Consider the following 20,539-nt stretch of genomic DNA (forward strand, 5'->3'; position numbering starts at 1 on the left):
TGTTCATACGCTTCCTTCTAAAGGTATATTTATTAGACACCCGATATACGTGCTATACACCTTTAAAATAGATGCCCTTGTTCAATGAGAACATCTATAAATAAGCTCGTGAAGAAAAAAAAACATATTTTTCTAATTTACTTTATAACAGTTAATTTTATATGGCAGCATCAATTCAACTTATCATAAATATATGTTTCCATAGGTAGATTGTTTCATTGAATACTGATAATGTATTTCTCATCTTACCTCCCTTGGATGGTTTAACAGATACAGCTGTAACATAAATCATTATTCAGTTAGATAAAGTGAGAATGTTGTAAAAGTATTTTGTTTTAGCTTGTATGCATTTAAGTCACAAAGAGAGCAATTCATTTATTATTTACTCAGCCGATTCTTCTTTCTTGCAACATCAATATGTACGAAGGATTAGAACTAAAGGAAACAGAACAAATCTTTATCCGTTTCATCGTACAAAATCTTACCAAATCTGCTCTCACGCTTATGTTAAGAATAAAGAATATGAGAAATGGGGAACACATTTGTATTTTCTAATATACGGAGCGATTTTGTTTTGCGACGAAAACTAGCAGTCGTGTAATTACGATCGACTTAACTATCTTGTCTTAAATTCTAAATCATTAGGCATTCTCATTTTAAGATATCATATATCTATTTGAAAGCAAACTCTTTATCATTCGATTCACATACTTTGAGCATTATTGTTTCAAACATGTAATGGCGTATAATTTATTTCTAGAAACGGTTCAACACAGATATTGATGGTAACATTTCATCTAACGGAGTCGTAACTGTTTCCGTAAATGTTACACAATCAAGCGCGATAATGCAAAATAGACCAAAAAGCAGAGATACAGGTTTTCTGTTAGTAGACAACAACATAAATTTGGTAAAAACAACTTTCAAAACACTATAAACTGTCGTTATGATTATTATAATTCTAACAAAAATACCTGAAGTTGAAGTAATGGTTGGCATCTTTGTAGAGCGTGCAGTAATTATCTCAGTTGGATGTGGTTTTGTTGTATGGATTGTATCGTTCTCAGTCCTGGATTGTGTTGTGCCTGGGAAAGGTATATATATATATATAATTAATATTTTATTTTCTAAACATTAAAATTTTTCAAAAAGATTAAATTACAAGAAGAAATAGGTTTTTTCAAAAACAAATGTTACATTGTGACCTGAGATCAAGTAGTAGACTATATAATCTTGTTACCGAAAAATGTATTCATTAGTGCCTTAATATCCGAATAGAATCAATTTATTGTTGTGCACATTATTTGATTTGAAATTATTCAAATTATTTCTTCTCTGGAAATATAAAAGTGCTCTGGTAACATTTCTGGAAATAGAGACTTGAATTTATATGGAAATGTTTCACAAAACGGTTTCTAGGATTGTGCTACTGTGTTTCAATTAAAACACTGTTGGCACATAAACACTTTACGAGCCATCAATAGTCACATTAGCACCTTCAGCGTGGGATTTAATTTGGATTTCTACTATTGAGAACGTTGATTACTGTGAATTGTGCCTATCATTCTATGATATTTTGTGGATTTAATTCGCAAAATCTTAAGGTCTTTTTTATTTCTTTCTTTTTCTTCTAGGGAAATATAATTTTTGCTGCATTATATATATATATATATATATATATATATATATATATATATATATATATATATATATATATATATATATAGATGTTTTGTTCGGTCCGATGATGATGCTAGTTTTGCTGCCAATGGTGCCTACGTGTTTGGCTCCTGAATCTCAACCTGAATGCACACAGTCTGTTACGGGTTGGGCATAGGAAATATGTAGGTCCGATGGTCTGGAATGCTGTGATGTACCGTTTTTCTATTACAGCTCTGATTCGTTAGCGGTGGTCATCGTCCAACAGTTCAATAGCCTTTGTGATGAGCGGGCGCCAGGTAGATCGGTTCTTGGCCAAGGCTTTCAGCTCGCTGGGTTGGTATCCGCGCCATAGACGGATGCACATATGGTTGTTTTTGTACCTTTTCCTTCATTTCTGCTTTTCCTGCTTGAGCTACCACAAAAGAGCTCTACTGGTATTCTGGTATCATCCATCCGAATGAAGTGACCATGCTATCTTATCAGTGTCGCCATACTAGGAACATCAGCCTTGTTGAGGACATCTAGCCTGGACTCCCTGTCTTGCCATTGGATGTGCATGATTTACCGAAATGAACGCACATGGAATTGCTTGAGCTGCTTCACACACCTGTAGTTTAAAGACTAGGTTTCACAGTCACTGAGCAGGGAGGTCGAGGACGAAAGCTTTATAGACATTGATCTTGGTGGTTATCCGAACGTCTTTTCGCTGAAGGATATAGACAGGATGTCTTTCTAGGGCTTGGCTTGCTTTTCGGATCCTGATTGTAATATCATTATCCAGTGACCCATGTGAAGACATTGTATTTCTCAGGTATGTACAACTCTCCATCTCCTTGAACTGTCTTCCTTCTATCTTGATTTGTGGGTTGCAGCTGACTGACGTCAGGCGCTGGCTGAAGGAATACCAGGTTTATTGTCAGACCAAGCAGTCTGGATGTACAAGATAACTTATTTACAATGGTTTGTGGGTGGTTTTCCTTGTGTGCCACAAGTGCACAGTAATCTGCGAAGAGAGCTTCGAGAAGTAGTCTGTCCAGTGATTTTGTTCTTGCAGAGAGCCGACGCAAGTCAAACAGGGATCCATCAAAGCAATGCATGGTGTAGTCTCCAATAACCAGGTCCTTCACTGCATCGAGAGGACTTGTTTGATGGAAAAGTTGAGTAACACAGGTGTGCACTCACAGCCTTGCTTCACACCAATGTGCTCAGAGTACTCCACATTGACCAAGATCTCTTTTGTCATGTCGTCATTGAACAACTGGATAAGGGTATTGACTTTCTCGGCAGTATGTCAACATGGAAAGCTAAATATCCTTCTGTGCGAAGAGCCTTTATCACTTCTAAAGTGATTCCATCCATATCTGGTGCTCTGTCACAGATTCATCTGTTCAATGGCCTTCAACACCTCCTAAGATCGGGGCAAGCCTGACTCATCGTAGACTGGTCTTTGTTGGATTTGTGGCAGTGTTGCTCTATTGGCAGTGGATGGGCGAAAGAGGAGTTGGCTGTTGTCCCTTCTATGTATATGATGGTCTATATGCCATCTTCAGAAAGCAGATGGGTGAAGCCTGATCTGGAAGAGCCATAAACAGCGCTAATGGCACTAAAGTTCATTTTGGAGTTCTTCATATAAGCATACTGTTGGATCTCTGCAGCCTTTTTATCCCACCATCGATCCTGCATTGCATCGAGTTGTTTTGGAGCTCTTGCCTGCAGGTGCTTGAGCTTGTGTTTCTTCGAGATGGCGTTTGGGTCTTTCTGCCACTCACATTTTGGAAACTCCTTTGGCTACAGTGGATGGCCATGACTACTAAAGTGCCTCTTCAATGACATTGGCACTCCTCAGCACCTTAGTGGCCTACCATAGTGACAATTTTGTCGAATATGATCTAATCCGCACAGTCAGGCGGATCAGACTTTACTTGGAAGGGTGGGCAGGACCCTCTAGTTAACCCATAGGTGTGACAATAGTCAGTGTCACGCCAAGGCAGGCGTGTCACACACCGATGGGGCTGCAGGCAACACCTCTGGGGTCCACTGATGCTCCGACTTACCCTACATTTTAACATGGGATCGAATGATGCCCAGTTATCATGCGTTGCCACGAGGTGGCACTACAAGAGTCTCGCCGTTGGAGAAGCTCTATGCTAGCAAGGGGAGGTTTTCGCACTCGACTCCACTTTTTCGCAACTGGATGTTCGGTGCCAACCAGTGGCAGAAGCTGCAAGCAGAAAGTGCAAGCACTAACTATAACTACGCTTCGGCTCTTGACGCATCAAAACACTATGTGCCACAGACACACACACTGATACACACACACATTTTTTAAGTTCTGACTTGCTGATAGTTACACTACTACCTACCGTTCAGTGGCGCAGACAGTCACCTCTAGGTGTTTAGACAATATATCAATTTACGTCTTAATACGATAATGAACCGTTTACGCAATGATACACAATAGATTTAATGCCTAAAAATTTACTGGATTTGATCTTTCATCACAATTTGCACGTTTATAGACGATTGATGCAACTCTCGACTTTATAAACATGCAAAATGTGATCGTAAAGGAAACGATCATTCTAGGTTTCTCAATAGTGGTGCATTAAATATATCATTCAATCCATTAACTGTTGCTATAGCTAACAGAAAGAGTTTATAATTTACATTGCTTCAACATATTTATATTGCAATATCTTCTACATTATTGTATTGTATAATCTGTTGCTATATCATAAAATACAATACTTAACTGCTCTTTATTGTTTACAATGTTAAGTGTTTATTATTACCTGTTCCATCAGTTGTGGATTTTCCTGGTGCTAAGGTTGGACTAGGAACTGTAAGACACGCACAAAATGTTAATATTTGTTTAATGAAACAATGCAAATTAAAGAGTTGTGAAGAGCAATAACATAGTAAATGTTCTTATCTTTACATATCTAATATGAATTTTCTGTATCTGAAAAGAGTACTTTGTGTCCTTTCCTAAATACTAATGCATTCCGGGGCATCCTGTGGCTGACTGGCCCACACCTTAGATATCACTGACATTTTACTTCTTTCTGCATCCGTTCGGTCGGGGTCATGCTGAATATTAAGAAAGCTTGCCAGTAGCTTCCTTTTGTTAGTGGTTCTTCTCGGGTTGTTGGGAGATCTTCCACCATAAACTATACTGACCGCTTTTTTAAAGACTCTAATGTGCTCAAAATGTAGTTTACGCATGACATCAAAAATGATAATTTCACACCGAAACCCTGGTTTGTACCTGTTTCTTTAAGTGATACGGAACCAGCTGAATTAAGAATAGAAATATTCAGCTATTCCACATTTAAATACTCGAGTTATACTTAAAAACTTTTGAATGTTTTCGTTGGTTTAGTCCTATAACAAATGTAAAGCAAAACCTAGCATTCATATGCCCCCATTACAATGAATTTTGAAAAAGCAAATTAGGCGGACAGTCTATTTGAGTGAAATAGGTTAATTATACAATTGTAAATTCTCTGATACCAAATATTGTATATCTAAAAGACGAAACTATATACCTACAGAGTAATGTACTGCATGCATTTCTATTTTGTATCATCACTAACAGGTAGAGAAATGTACATGCTAATTATGCCTTGCGCACCTATCTTTCAATAGCCATCAAAATGTTTCATTGCCTGGAATATAAATATGTGCCTAAAGGTAAACTCTCACACTGTTTTCAGTGGTACAGCTGTCAGGGTAAATCTCCATAATGTGACTTAGCAGTTAATTCAGACACAACGCTAAAGAATATTTTCCTACCACATGTGCCGCAGAATTTAGGGCAGATGTGATTCTTGATAGAAGGACTATCACAGAAATCCGGTCTTTCAGCTCCAAGCAGAATGCATCCTGTCTCTGTTTGGTCACGACAATATACACCATTAATATCAATGGGTGGGTCTACCAAGTACATCTGTACTGTGTCTGCAGGAAAATGATTATATATATATATATATATATATATATATATATATATATATATATATATATATATATATATATATATAATGTATCACATTCAAAATCCCCCATCTCCCCAAAAGGCAGAAACGTATCATGGATTTTATAGCGTCTTATACGTAACAGATGCCAAGTTATTCAACCCAGTTTATATAAAACGTGTCAAACTTATGAATATATCAGTAAATGCGCACGAATAATTACACAATCACTATCCCTTATTTTATTATTTGACGTACCAGAGACAATAAAATAGCTGGCAAAAATAATAACAAAGACTAATATCATTGGCACTGTTTCAGAATACAGGATGTACAAAAACTTTTATGATGACTTTACTGTCATAAGAATTCAAATATTTCATCAAAGCAGAGAGAAACTATTTATGATGAAATATTCTTCCAGATAGAAGACGCATCCCCCTCACAGAAAAGAAACGTGTTATTTTTGTTTCAGTTAATTTAATCAAGTACCATAATCAGAGCAGGGCTACATATTTCTGCATAATTATTTTCCTATGGAAATCAAGATTTGTATTTTGCCAACCTGATGAAAACCGCATTTAGCGCCTTCTAGACATATATACTGCGGTAAGACTGAACTAATATTGAATTTAATTACAAAGTTAACTTTATGAAATACAGAATATTGTAACACGGAAAGTAGAAGTATTGTATTTGTCATTTAGACAAATATCCTTGTATCCTTGATGATTTCTACTCGGGTACTACACTACGTTGTATTAGAATTCAATATGTTGGGATACTATAACAAATTAAAAGATCAGTGAAAACTATAATGTGTATATTCTACTATACGTTATATGTGAATCCCCCAGACAGATGTTACTGCTGAACTACATGTGGTCATTTTATAATACAGAGTTTAAATGTAAGCAAAATTAGAAAATTCGTCATAAAGACTGAAGGCAGTGCTAATATAAAAGCAGCATTACAAATAATAATGACGCAAAGCAATTGCAAATACTAAGTAAAATATGGCTTCAACAATTTAAATATTCCAGATAAGATTTTCCAGAAAAAGAAAACAAATTTGGCACAAGATTAGTGTTACCCTTCGGCGGATTGCCTCCTCCTTGGTTACATAACTCCAAATTGCAATTTTCCATTTCTCTTTTACAGCAAACTCCGCATGTATCCAACAAGGGATCAACCGTTGTGATGGTTTCTGATGGAGCAGGGTACTGACATGACTATTGCAGAGGGTACATACAAATAAAGCAATTAATAAATGAATACATAATGCCCGTCCTCTTTTAGCCATAATGATAAGTACGCATTTGTTGGTTTATTTCTTTGTCTTCTTTTCTATTTATCTGTTACAGTATTTGATTAGAGGACGAGAGTTTTGACTGCCACCCAATTTTAAACTTGGGAAAAATGTTTCCCATAATCTGCATACCTATTCCATTCCATTCCATTTAATACATCCGGTTTGTTTGCTTAAACGGTTGTGAAGGTGAAATATGAATATGTTATGTATATTTAATTCACAGAATGTGGTTGACTTTTACCCTTTAGTTAGGCTAGAATTTTGTCTTAGATGACTATTTTCTTACTTTGCTTTCGTGATGTGTGTGATTATTAAGAATGTCAAGCCTGATCTTCATTATAGTGTAATTTCGAGGTCTAATCTTGTTTATGACATTCCCATTTAAACAGGACTATATCCTGTATGTTCTATTATTTCTTAGGTCAAGCGAACTTATTATATATTGGTTTTGTAAACAAAGTTCATATTCCTCTTTAAATATCAGTCGTTTGGAATCTATGAACAGAGTTTATTGTTGTGTTCAGTTAAAATTTGAAGGACAATTTTTATTTAAATGATCCGTTGGAATTGCAAAGTACTTACTGAATGTGTTGAAATTAAACAATATTTTGGGATTTCAAAGGGATCATTCAATGACATTGTGGATTATATCAATGTAGTAAATCAACACATTTAAAATGTTTGTAATTCATTCAGACCATTCTTGGACGTTTGATTGAACATCTAGGATTATTTGGGATTTAATTCACAATGCTGTGTCTGTTACACTTTCAGGTTGTATTCCTTGGAAATAAATTATTTGTTGAATGTTTCTAGACTTGTTGGTTTTGCTTCTTTTTGTTACTTAGTTTAAGACCATAGATTCACATCAATTGTTAAGCGAGTTTCTAATATTGTTGCACTGAGTCGCTAATTTCTACACAAATTTTTCTTTCAAGATTGAACTGTTTTTCACTCAGTTATGTCTGGTTCATCTCAATATTTACTCGAGTAACTTCAAAAAGATTAAAACACAGCTGCTCGGATCATCGTTAGAGTACCACGATCAGAGCACATACACACCCGCTCTGCACCCTACAACGTCTATCCATTCGATCCAGAATCAAACACAACTTTTGTTATATGTGCTACGTTTCAATGACGGGCTCCAGTCCAACATAGCTATCCGACCTCACTCATGTGTACAAACCAGCAAGATACTTACGCTCCTTTTCTGACACTCGTATTCTCATTATGCCCGCTATGAAAATGAACTCATATGGACAACGTTCTTTTGAATATTAGGGCCCAAAAAGGTGGAACGAATTGACCACTGCACTTAGACTCAAAGACACAGTGATGTCATTCACGGGTGCTCTTAAAACGCACCTATTTCGATTGCAAGAACATAATTAAAAACCTAATAATGTTTCCTTACCTTAAATATTTCAGCATGTTTCATGTTTTCTAATTTCATGGTGTTTGTGTTTTGTAATCATATCATTATATTTGTTTTTTAGGTGTTGCCTAATGATGTAAAGTGCTTAGAGCTTCTAAAGATTTGGTGCCATATAAAGTCCTCATCATGGTTATGATTATTAATGTATTGAAGGTAATATAAATTAAATATTCAGATAAATTATACAAGAAATAAACAGATATCGTATATACATACCGTTTCTTTGACACAGCCAAGTCGATATCTATTCTCCCCGTGAATTATTTTGGATTCTGTATAACATATCTGAAGAGATAAACAAGTACTATAAAATCATAAATAGATATGTCATTGTTAAATGGTGTCATTTCACGGTAATGAACGAATAGTGTTATGTTTAACACTGTTTGATAATTAAGAACCGCAGGCTACATGAACAATCCTTCAAGCGTCTAATCTTCTTCGCGAAAGTCGGGAAATCAAACAAAAAGTATATTTGGGTGAGAAATGATGGAGAGCACCACACACATCAGCAAATCACTCATGTTATGCCTTATAAATGAACTGAACCTAGCTTCCCTCAACAGCTCAGAATTCTTCACCAATTTGAGATTTTTGAATATCCCTGTGATTGGTTAGCTGTTTCTATTAATTTGTTCACCAGTAATTTGGCACATATCTGTGATAAAATACATAAATACGTGTTTTAAATGGCTTGCAAATTCTCTGTGGAGTGTTAGTGAATGTCCTTTAACATTTTTGTGCAGTTTTTCTTTGACACATATGCTGATATATATATATATATATATATATATATATATATATATATATATATATATATATATATATATATATATATATATAGAACATAAGCTACATTATGTAAACTCTCAGTCTTAGGAGATATTAGGTGTGGTCACTAGAAAAATAAATGAAAATACATTTTTAATATATACCGTGAACAATAGTTCACCATATCCGATATTAATAAAATTATTGTTCTTGGTTTTAAGATATATTTGTGCCGACCGTAACATTTTGATTATTTTAAATGATTATTTAATATTGCATGGTAATCTTACATTAGTATTTCCGGTTCCTTAGACGATTTATAAGTTTATCGGACGGTGGTCATAATGTCCAACTTGGGAACTCCAGTTTCATGATGAATATCAACTGAAAATACGTATCACCTTACAGTTAAAAACAAAATGCATATATCTGAATAAGAGGGCATGCTACTGATTTCATGTCAATCTGCAATTCAAAACAGAAAGATGCAGAACGTTTTGTTTGCCTCTCAGATACAAAAAGACTGCAAAGTATGCAGTGTAATCTAACGAATCCCCACTTTCGAGCTGTATACTAATATGGAAGAAGTGTTATTTTGTCATGGTAAACGGCATTCTCGCAATAAATGTATTGCTCATTTGGTCCATACCTCATCAGCTTGACACAATGCAACTGTGGCACAATCCTTAGGAGCAACTACGTCGTCACACTGCATGCATAGCTTTCCTGTTAAATTAACTGTAACATAAGAAAGCCTTTATTGTGCAACATAATTCTTTGGTAAGTGCCATTTAACGTTTATACTTTAACAAATATGTATAATATTAGATATCTATGAGTTATGAGTGTTATATATGCTTTATTGATGTGCATGATTGTAGATTGTACTTTGGGCTAATGCTCATTTGTGCATAACATGTTTACGTAGCCATGTCCATGTTTGTGAATTGTGATGTTCATAGAGTGTTCTGGTTTCTTGATTCAGTCTGATGGGAGATGCGAATTTGAAGTTAAACGAGTCTATGGAATTCCGGAACTTTCTCTCATGTTTTTGTAAATATAGGCTTTCTAAACATGAGTGGTTTCTTGTTTTATTCCTTTTAATAATTAGTCTAGAATCATTTGTAGTTGGGTTTATGCTAGAGCAACTATTTAAATCATTCATTTGAAATACTAAATTTGTTGCAAGAGGATATATTTAAACTTTCAGAATTACTAATGTGCTCATAAGATGAAATATTTAAATCATTTTCTAAATTGACCTATGACCTCTAGACTATTACATTATTATGGAACTATTGAGAACTCGTTCAAAGACATCCTAATTTACATCATCAGACCTCACAGGAACTTCCTAACTATTGAATTCATTCGGAACATTCTACATGTATGGCCTTGTGATGTAACATGTAAGAATATTTTGTATTTTACTCACAATACTACCAGTGTCCCTTAAATGTCGTTTTATAACTTAAACAAAACAAATGATTTTACTTACATTGGTGGATTCACTTCTTTGTTTTACTTATTTTGAGACCTTACGTCGTAATAGGAATTTGATGTATTACTTTCTTTTTCTATATTGCAAGTTGTTCTCAAACTGGTAATGTGTAACACCTAAGAATGTATTTCAAGAAACGTTTGTGTATGATTTTTTTTTACATATCCTCCAACATTCTGAGTCTGAAACAGTGACACTAACTAATTGTGCGACCAGAACAAATATCCTCTAAACCTAACGAAATAATAGTTCACTCAACCTATTTGTCCTGAGCAAATGTTGAATATAAATACAAAACGTGCATCAGATGATAATGGGAAACAAAAATGCACAATCAACAATTATGATAAATAGAACTACCAATGATAATAGCAATGATGATGATGATGATGATGATGATGCTAAATGTTTCCACTGTATTTCTTAATATTTACAGTACACTCGAATATAAACATTTTCATATTTTTACAAGCGTGATGATTTGTTCTTCAAAGTTCATAGTAAAACTTCGTTAAAACAACTAGATACATACCCACTTCGCCTGCCTGCATTTATACGAAAATTTATTTCGGGTTGTGGAAGGAGATATTTTTTAGACATGTTAGTAGTAGTAGTAATAGTAGTAGTAGTAGTAGTAGTAGTATTGTTGGCATCAGTAGTATTGTTATTATCAGCGTCACCATCACCATCATGATTTCTACCATTGGAAACAATCGCAGTATGAAAATGTTTAGCATTGATAGGCATAGATCGTATGCAAAGAAAGCGCTGATGCATTTTTATATCTTTCAAACAGTTTAGATACAGTTACGATTCATAGACTCCGTTAGAGACAGTATTGCTATATGGCATCCAGACTAAAACGTGCAACACTAAATAGTGTAAGCATGCCTCTGAAGGCATGAATGAATCTTATAGTTGATAAAGAAACTATAATTCTGATGGATTTCTGGAACTTGCAACATAATGCGATAATTTTGCTTGAATCATTTGACCAACGTGAAATCGGCTTGCTACTCCTGGAAAATATTAATCTGCGATTTGAGCTACCAATGCATCTGTAGAGAGTAAACTTAGATCTCAATGTTACTATATTTGATTTAATTTATATATGATTTAATTTAATTGTCTGTAAGTTATAAATTTTTTTATTACATGTTAAAGTAATGTAATTTTGTTTACTGGATTTTGATATTTTACAGTAATTGGATTGACCTGACTGTTTAATCGAAAACAACTAAAACTAAAACTTTTTATATTTTTGCTGTCCTAGTTCCTAACCTTGATTGGTTTCAAGTAATCAAATTCTTGTTTTTATTATTCATTCATAATGTTGGATTGACTATAGTGAAATCGAGGCTGCCTGGGACTAAGTGACTTTGGACGTAAATAGCTTCTACGATGTTCTAGAAATTCTGGTTTTATCGGAGGGTTGGCCTTCATCTGGTCATCTTTTTTGCGCAGTACTCAAGTTTTATACCGATGTCTATATAAAATTTAGTCAGTCGGGCTTTAAAACACTTGATATCAAGGTGTTCAGTTTGTTGTGACCAGTTTTGAAATATATGTTAAATTTTCGTCAAAGTATTTGGATTCTAAAAGAATAATTTGTTGTTCGGAAATAATTTAGTGCTCATACATAATTCTTTGACAAAGACATTTCTTTAAATTTTATTGTCTCTGGAACAACAAAAAACTGTAGACACAACAACCCTATACTAGCTATAGCATACATCGTCGCCTTCCATTTTGGATTTTCGTCGGGACTCGAACTCGAATTTCATTTAAACATTTTATGATTAGGACTTCTAATTTAATAATTCTTGGCTTATTATTGGATTATATTTTGGATGTGATTCGTAAAAATGTAAGTTCTTTTCCTCTTTTTTACATTGTTCTTTCCTGGTAAATAACTTATATGTTAACTTTTACAAAGCTTGTTGTCTTCACCTTTCTTTTTGTTACTGTTTATTAGATCCTAAACAAGTAGCACTCACAAATACTTTACAAACTGCGACTGGCTAAAATTAATAATATACAGAACCAGAAGCACATGATTAGCATGGCCACCTGACCTTGTACCTCTTTATCGCCCTTTGTTCGAAAAATATTATGTATATAAGGTGTGAACAATATCACACAGAATCTGGACTAATGCTATTATTAATCAGAGGGTGAATTGCTCGTTGATGTCAACTTGGCTCAGCACTACATTCTTTCCATTAGCCATCTTATGAACAAGTCTCTAGGCCACACAACCATCACATACACCAGTCAAAACCCAAATGTTGTGATTACCTGTTATATGAAAATTTAATAACGAATGAAAAATGCATTATTTCTATAAGAGTAAAATTTCCTTATACATGCAAATGTGTCATTATATCACCTGTGTAAACTGTTTCATATTACCTTTTGCATCGCACAGTTCCCGATTGCAGAAGGAATTATTATTGCAACATTCTATACAGATTTTCACGTCTTCTCTTTTCTTAATTGCAGGTAACATGGACTGCCTGCGTCCCACAAGAGAAACTGAATTGTGGCATTTCTATAAAAAAAAATAATATATATATATATATATATATATATATATATATATATATATATATATATATATATATATATATATATATATATATATATATATATATATATATATATATGTTTGTGTTTGTGTGCATGTGTGTCTATAAATCTATCATTCATTTAAAAATTGCAAATATGATAAATTGATTACATTTGGTTCATTTGTCATAATAGTGACTTTGCATGTAAACAATACAATGCACTAAACTGATAATTCTGATTTTGTTATTACAGCTCTTCAAACCATAGTATCCAATTGATGTTGACTTAATCACCGAAGTGTTCAGAGAGTATATAATAACATAACTATTAGTATAAAACAGAGGAAAATAAAATATGTATATATCGATTAAGTTTCTGAATTATTTGTAATTAATAACTTTTAGAATGAATATACATCGTAAAGTGTTACGTGTATATGATTGTAATTACCTTATTTTAAATGTTATTAACAAAAGTAATGAGAGAACGAGAGTGAAGCCTTACGAGTTGCGAACTACATCCCATAGTATACACTGTGCTTCCAGAAGCAGTTACAAATGTTTCGACGAAACATGACTGAAAATATACAATAATAATAATAATAATAATAATAATAATAATGATAATGAGGACTATGTATAGCGCCTAATCTTTAGAAACTCTAAGCGATTTACAACATTAGACAACACCTATAAGATAAAAAAACATATAATGATATGATTAGAAAAACAAACATTATGAAATTAGAAAACATTAAAAAACATGCTGAGAATATTTAAGGTAGGAAACATTTTTAGGTCTTTAAGTTTGTTCTTGCAGTCGAAATAAGTGAGTTTTGAGAGCACTCTTGAATGGGATACTGTGTCTTTGTGTCTAAGTTCAGTGGGCAATTCATTCCATGTTGCTGGGCCCTGGTATGCATATGACTTTGTTTTCATAATGGGAATAATGAGTATACGATTGTCAGAAGAGGAGCGTAAGTATCTTGTTGATGTGTACACATCGGTGAGATCGGATAGGTATGTTGGACGAGATTTCGACAGTGAAACGTAACACAGAGAAGAAATTTTATGTTTTATTCTGGATCGAATGGGTAGTCAGTTTAGGGTACAGAGCAGCGGGGAGGTGTGCTCTGATCGTGATACTATAAGTATGATCCGAGCAGCTGTGTTGTGAACTTTTTGAAGTTTCTGGAGCAGATATTGAGATGAACCAGACATAACTGAGTTACAATAGTCCAGTCTTGAAAGTACTAATGAACACACAAGTGTTTTAGTGGCATCAGCTGAAAGATATTTGCGAACTGAGCTGATACGTCTCTGCTCAGATATGCAGCCTTGCATATGTTCATGATATGTTCATGTTGGTGCAATGTGAGAGCACTGTCTAGAATAACACCTAGGTTTCGTACTGATTGTGTGAAATTAATGTTGGTGCTAATGATATTTATTGTTTGAGGTAAAGGATGTGAATGAGAAAGTCTTTGTGTTGTGATCAGAATGGCCTCAGTTTTATCATCATTCATCTGCGGCTTGTTACATGTCATCCATGATTTAACATCAGAAATGCACCTCTCTACACTTTGGATGGTAGCATCAACTTTACTTGGGTGGCTAGATTTGTACATTTGGGTGTCATCAGCGTACAATTGGTGAGACACTGTATGATGATCTATGACATCTGAGAGCGGCTGAGTGTATGGAATGAAGAGAACAGGTCCAAGAACAGATCCCTGTGGAACACCACAACATAGATTAACTAGGCTGGAGTGTATTCCATTTGCAGATACAATTTGTGTCCTTTTGACCAAGTAGGACTTGAACCAGAGTTAGGCTGTATTATGAATGCCAAATACATGATGGAGACGGTAAAGTAATATATCATGGTCTATGGTGACAAATGCTGCAGACAAATCAAGGAGGGTGTGGACTGTAATCTTTCCGCTACCCAACGCAGATATAATGTTATTAACTGCTTTTAGAAGAGTAGTTTCAGTACTATGGCAAGGGCGATATGCAGATTGTACATTAAAATGCAGATTGTACATTAATATGCAGATATTTCTTTATATACATTGATATTGTCTGTCTGAAAATATATATTTCAGTTTTTGTCATGCAATATGGTTTTATCTGTATTCTGTAAATCTCTATTATGTACTCTGCTGTGCCCGTGATTGAGAGTTGTGAACGATACTGTTGCACACCTGACTGGATGTATTAAACGAAATGTTTAATTGACTTTGAGTTCAAGTCCTGTCCTTGTATACAAGTTGGCTGCATTTTCTTGGGGAATAGAGAACATTATATTGTGTCGTATGTCAAGTAGGGATTGTAAATATAGGAAATTGATAAACAATTAATTCATTGCTATCTTTAGTTCAGTCTGTGGAATTTATTTGTTATTAGTATTCATAGCTGTGTTCAGATATAATTCGTGAATTATGATTGCATTAAAATAATTTAATTGGAATTACTAAGGACAACTTGAGTAGATCAACAAAAGATTTGAGGACTTTTGTGGATTCATTCGAAGACAGTCGGATTTGACGCATTACTATATCAAAACATTCCGTAAATATTGGTAGATCAAGAAATATAAGTGTACCTCAGAACATTCAAGGCTATTAGTTGATCATGACATTCAAAGCTGTTGGATTTTATTAGAGACAGTTTTTACTTTAGAACTTGCGATACAATATGTAAAAATATCTGGGACTTAATTGGAAATGCTTCAAGTATCTCTTTAAAAGTTTTATTTTTAACTAGAGAAATTGATTTTTTTTTGACATTACTAAACTTGTTGGTCTCGCTTCCTTTTATTACCTAGTTTAAGACCTGTACTCGTAACAGCCTGACAATACTCACTTACCCCATATAAAACAAAATCTGGTTTCTTTGAAAGCCGTTTGTAATAGTTTGTCATAGTTTCTCTTCTTTCTCAGTTGATAAGAGTGTGATCTTGTTAAATTTATAACAAAGAAAGTCACCCTATTTTTGTATGATTGTAAGCGTTGTAAAGATGTATTTGTTCCATTTGTTAAGTAGTTTGCATTTCCTGTTGTTATAATACATGGCATATATATATAAGCCCATCACGTTTTCAATGATCCTCTAGCAAAATGTCCCAAATGAAATAATTTGAATTTTCAAGATTAATATATAGTTCGTCACTAATGAGACTGATCAGCACATTTTTGTTTATGAATGACCATTCAGTTTTTTAAATACAACCCTTTTACGTTCCTTTTTCTCGACGTTTGTTAACCGAACATAGAGAATGTAATTGAGGAACATTATTAAGCCAACTGCAAACTGTACGTGTAGAGGACAAAATACTCCGTCGCTATAAAAGCAACAACATCAAACACAAGAGGACCAAAACGTCTGATCTGGTTTGATAGATATTAAAGTGTGAGTTATATTTATTTAGATTGCGCCTTGAGACAATTATATGCTATCTGGTCGCCACTTCACATTCAATTGCGCATTATCATATTTGGTTTTCATCAATTGTTTGTTTCAGCTTAAAATAAATAATGACGTTTTCAAACAGCAAGTTCAGTATTTGTAAATGTCGCAGATGCAGTAGTTGAAAATGATTTTAATATTACATTGAACATTCTAACAGAAAACAATCAACAGCAAAAGGAATAATTAATACAGCACTGAGTTCGGACATTTTTTAATTTATTTTAAGATGTCCATCCAACATAAAGCTAGTGAATACCATCAACCTTTTAAATGCATGTTGCAATAGCACTAACACTAGTAATAGTGGTCAACTATTATTAGCAATAACAGCACCAACGCTAGTTCAAAAATCATTACTGCCAACGCAGGAGTAGAGATGGCCAATAATAGTGTTAATACAGATACTTATAAGGGGTGAAAAAAGCAGATTTGCTATATTTCTTAATTTACTTAGTGCTCATATGCAGTAGTAGCAATTGTTAGTCTGATTTTTAAGAAGAATTTAAGGAAGAGGAAGAAAATGACGCAGGTATGCATAAATATTGTCTTACTTCTGTCGGTCCACATCTCGCAATGCGGTTACAGTCCCTTGGATGAGGCACATTAGTACAACTGTAGCATAATAGTCCGGTGTCTGGAAAATAGACAATAAAGTACGGTTTTGTTCTAAAAAAAATCAATGTTATGCTCGCATACAATCTAAAACATTTTTTAGTTTAAAATGGCAAGCTATCAGATACATTAAACTTTACTATTAAACAAATTACAGAATCGCTCCGGTGGCCTAGTGGTTAGAGCATCCGCCTCGGATGCGGGAGGTCGCCGTTCGATCCCCGGTCGAGTCATACCAAATACTTACAAAACTGTTCCTGACAACTGCCTCGCTTTGCGCTCATCATTAAGAGGTTAATGTTAGGACTGGTCGGCTTGGTGTCAGGATAATGTGACTGGTTGGGACTTCGTGCTACACGTCTGCGGCATGATGCCCCAGTGCTAGACATCACTATAAACTGTTATACTGCAGACATCGTAGCGATATGACTGAACAATTGTTAACACTACGTAAAAAATCCAAATCACAAACACACACACACACACACACACACACACACACACACAATAACAGAAAACAAAAACGCACTCTAAGTTATTAAGACTAAGTTTGTACTCAGCCAATCAAAACTGACCTTAAAAAAGCAGTCTTTGCCATTAATTGACATATATTCTCCGGCTAATATTCGGTGTCATGGACTTAATACAAATGCATATTATCTGAACTAAAGTGTAATTGGGTTTCATAACCAAGCACAGCAACATGTTGCGATAGTTATGATTTATTACGGAGATCAGCAAAACAGAGTTATGCTCTCGTATTGGTTGTCCTTTGATAATTTTATAACTTGTTTCTTTAACTCATATGTGCAAAGTCATCCCATGAGTATGTCTAGCCGATTATACTCCGGTCTCTGTGACTGCCTGCTTTCTCTTTCATCTTCTTCCAAGGGTAGAAAGTTGATAATGTCAGAGTGGAACCAGGCCTGGATGAGATGCATACTGTGGCATTATGATACCTTTCCTTTTTAAAGAATATTCCATCGAAAGGCGTTTTCACTTAAATGAACAACAACTGTAAGGAAAGTGAATACAATAGCAATGACCAGATTGCTTACGTTTATTTGCTGTATAAACCTTTAATGCAAAATAACACTGATGTTGTTACCTACAGGATTAGTTCTCCCCGGAAAGTCATCTGAATTGAGACAGACTCTCTTTTACAACATAGACTACTAACCTAAAACAAGATTCAAACTGTGTCGTTGATGTACAAATGGTACGTATCATCTGAATGTTTTCTGACATCAAATAATCAAACTATTTCTAACCTACCTGCCCCGCACGCTAATCTCCCAAATATAGTTAATAGGAAAAGTACAAGAGCTGCAACTGAAAAACAAGATATAAATCTTATTAGTTGAATTTCCGAAACAACTATGAAAACGAAACATTTACATTCAAATCTTTTTGATATACAGTTGGTAGAATATTTGTTTCAAGAGCATATACCGTAGTTATTCTAATTTAATTCCCGGAGAAATACAATTTCCAGTGAAGGAGGAGAGAACATAATATATAAATGTTTCACTTAGAACGTTCGTAAAGTAAGTAGTTTTGACAAGCGCTGGGTTACGCATACACTGTTCTAAATATTTTGACATACCTAATTATTTGGACATACCATGTTGGATATATACGATTTTATAAGCCTCGATAAGGTAGGAATTTCTCTTTTCTTTTATGTATAGAAAACGGGGAGAGTTGAGTAGAAAGGTGGATCTATTAAAATAACTCCGGTATGTTCCATCAAATGTCTATGTCTGTTTGAAATCCCAAAGTTATTATTCAGTCTGCAATAAAAAACAAGATTTGCATAAATATAAAGAGGCAGTATCTAATTAATACATACATACATATATACTTACTTGCTTACTGATTTACTGACATACCTACTTACATACATATTTACATACATTTTTACTTACACACTTACACACACACACACACACACACACACACACACACATATATATATATATATATATATATATATATATATATATATATATATATATATATATATATATATATATATATATATATATATATATGCATTCTTGATTACTTAGATACATGAAGTATGTTTGATAAACGACAAAGGTTAAATATCATTTAGTATACACCACTCTACCAGGAAGTTAGAACACGAACACTATCGTTTTGTAGACATATTGTGTATGTTTTCTTCAAACGGAAAATAATATTTGCAGCTCCTTATATCGACCATATTAGACAAAACTGTATAAAGTAAATATAATCTGCAAAATATAGTGATACACACCATTCTCTCTTGATAATCTACATAAACTACATCCTGCCGTGTCCATTGCTGCCATCATGGATGTTTAAACCAAACACCAGAAGGCTTGCTCTTATCTACAAGTAACTGCCCCCTTCTAAACTAGTTCAGTCAGTCACGTCGTTGATGATAAAGAGACCAAATCACGACACAGATATGAGCAAACAGTCCATTTGATCTACTATCCAAGACAATAGGAGTGTTATATACCTTCACATTTATCACCTTTATGACCTCAAGGAATGATAAGTTTATGTCTATTTGGACAGGGATCATGTAATAATTACCCAAGCACTCGTCCATAAGACGAGTTAGCTGAGAGTTACTCGAACTTATCGTTTTATGCACAACACATTACACCACTCCATTATAATGTTTATGTTGTAGCTAAAGAGACATATACAGATGGTGCAAGCTTGATACTTAAATTGGTCCAAAAAGCATGCTCTAAAACTTGACCCTTGATAAATGTTTAATAAAAAACACAATGGTTGTAGCTCGATAAATTGTAATTGCACACATACCACTTTAATGATTAGTGGTATTCGTGTTTACAGTGAAACGTTGAAGTAATCTATTTGTCATAATTTCCTTTTCACGAAGCTATCACACATCTTCAGCAGTTAGATATGGAAGAGGTTAAGATAAAGAAAATATCAACTTTTTATTTTACGCTTCCCGTAAATCACCTGTACGGTAAATAATCTGAAGCGTTATTATTTCAATATCACGCCAAAGTAAAGACACCATCATATATGTATGCACTTCTGAAGTTACGTTTCTCAAGAAACGTGTACGTAGCTCTCATTTAAGAAAGAATTCGAACTGTTTCAGGTTCCTCTACTTTAATACTAAATTATTCATATTGGAAATTTGAACCTTATGCTACAGAATGGCATAGGGATCTATACAAAAGACGA

At 34.2% G+C, this 20,539-nt stretch overlaps 1 protein-coding gene across 1 annotated transcript in view; it reads right to left on the reverse strand.

Moving 5' to 3' along the window:
• Positions 1 to 19,750, reverse strand: part of LOC149796010 (uncharacterized) — a 47,833-nt gene extending 28,083 nt beyond the window's left edge. The window contains exons 1-12 of the mRNA XM_089964162.1: positions 19,602 to 19,750; positions 18,593 to 18,649; positions 17,257 to 17,339; positions 13,737 to 13,808; positions 13,074 to 13,212; positions 9,810 to 9,898; positions 8,606 to 8,674; positions 6,733 to 6,871; positions 5,458 to 5,622; positions 4,455 to 4,502; positions 975 to 1,085; positions 250 to 276 (exon numbers count right to left, since the gene is read on the reverse strand). Of these exons, the coding sequence (XP_089820288.1) occupies positions 250 to 276; positions 975 to 1,085; positions 4,455 to 4,502; positions 5,458 to 5,622; positions 6,733 to 6,871; positions 8,606 to 8,674; positions 9,810 to 9,898; positions 13,074 to 13,212; positions 13,737 to 13,808; positions 17,257 to 17,339; positions 18,593 to 18,649; positions 19,602 to 19,659 (1,057 nt within the window). The 5' untranslated portion in view covers positions 19,660 to 19,750. The remainder of the gene's footprint in view (positions 1 to 249; positions 277 to 974; positions 1,086 to 4,454; positions 4,503 to 5,457; positions 5,623 to 6,732; positions 6,872 to 8,605; positions 8,675 to 9,809; positions 9,899 to 13,073; positions 13,213 to 13,736; positions 13,809 to 17,256; positions 17,340 to 18,592; positions 18,650 to 19,601) is intronic.
• Positions 19,751 to 20,539: the final 789 nt, after the last annotated feature.

Source organism: Sinohyriopsis cumingii, chromosome 7 (genome assembly GCF_028554795.1).
Source record: "Sinohyriopsis cumingii isolate HCF-2022 chromosome 7, ASM2855479v2, whole genome shotgun sequence".
NCBI classification, from domain to species: Eukaryota; Metazoa; Mollusca; class Bivalvia; order Unionida; family Unionidae; genus Sinohyriopsis; species Sinohyriopsis cumingii.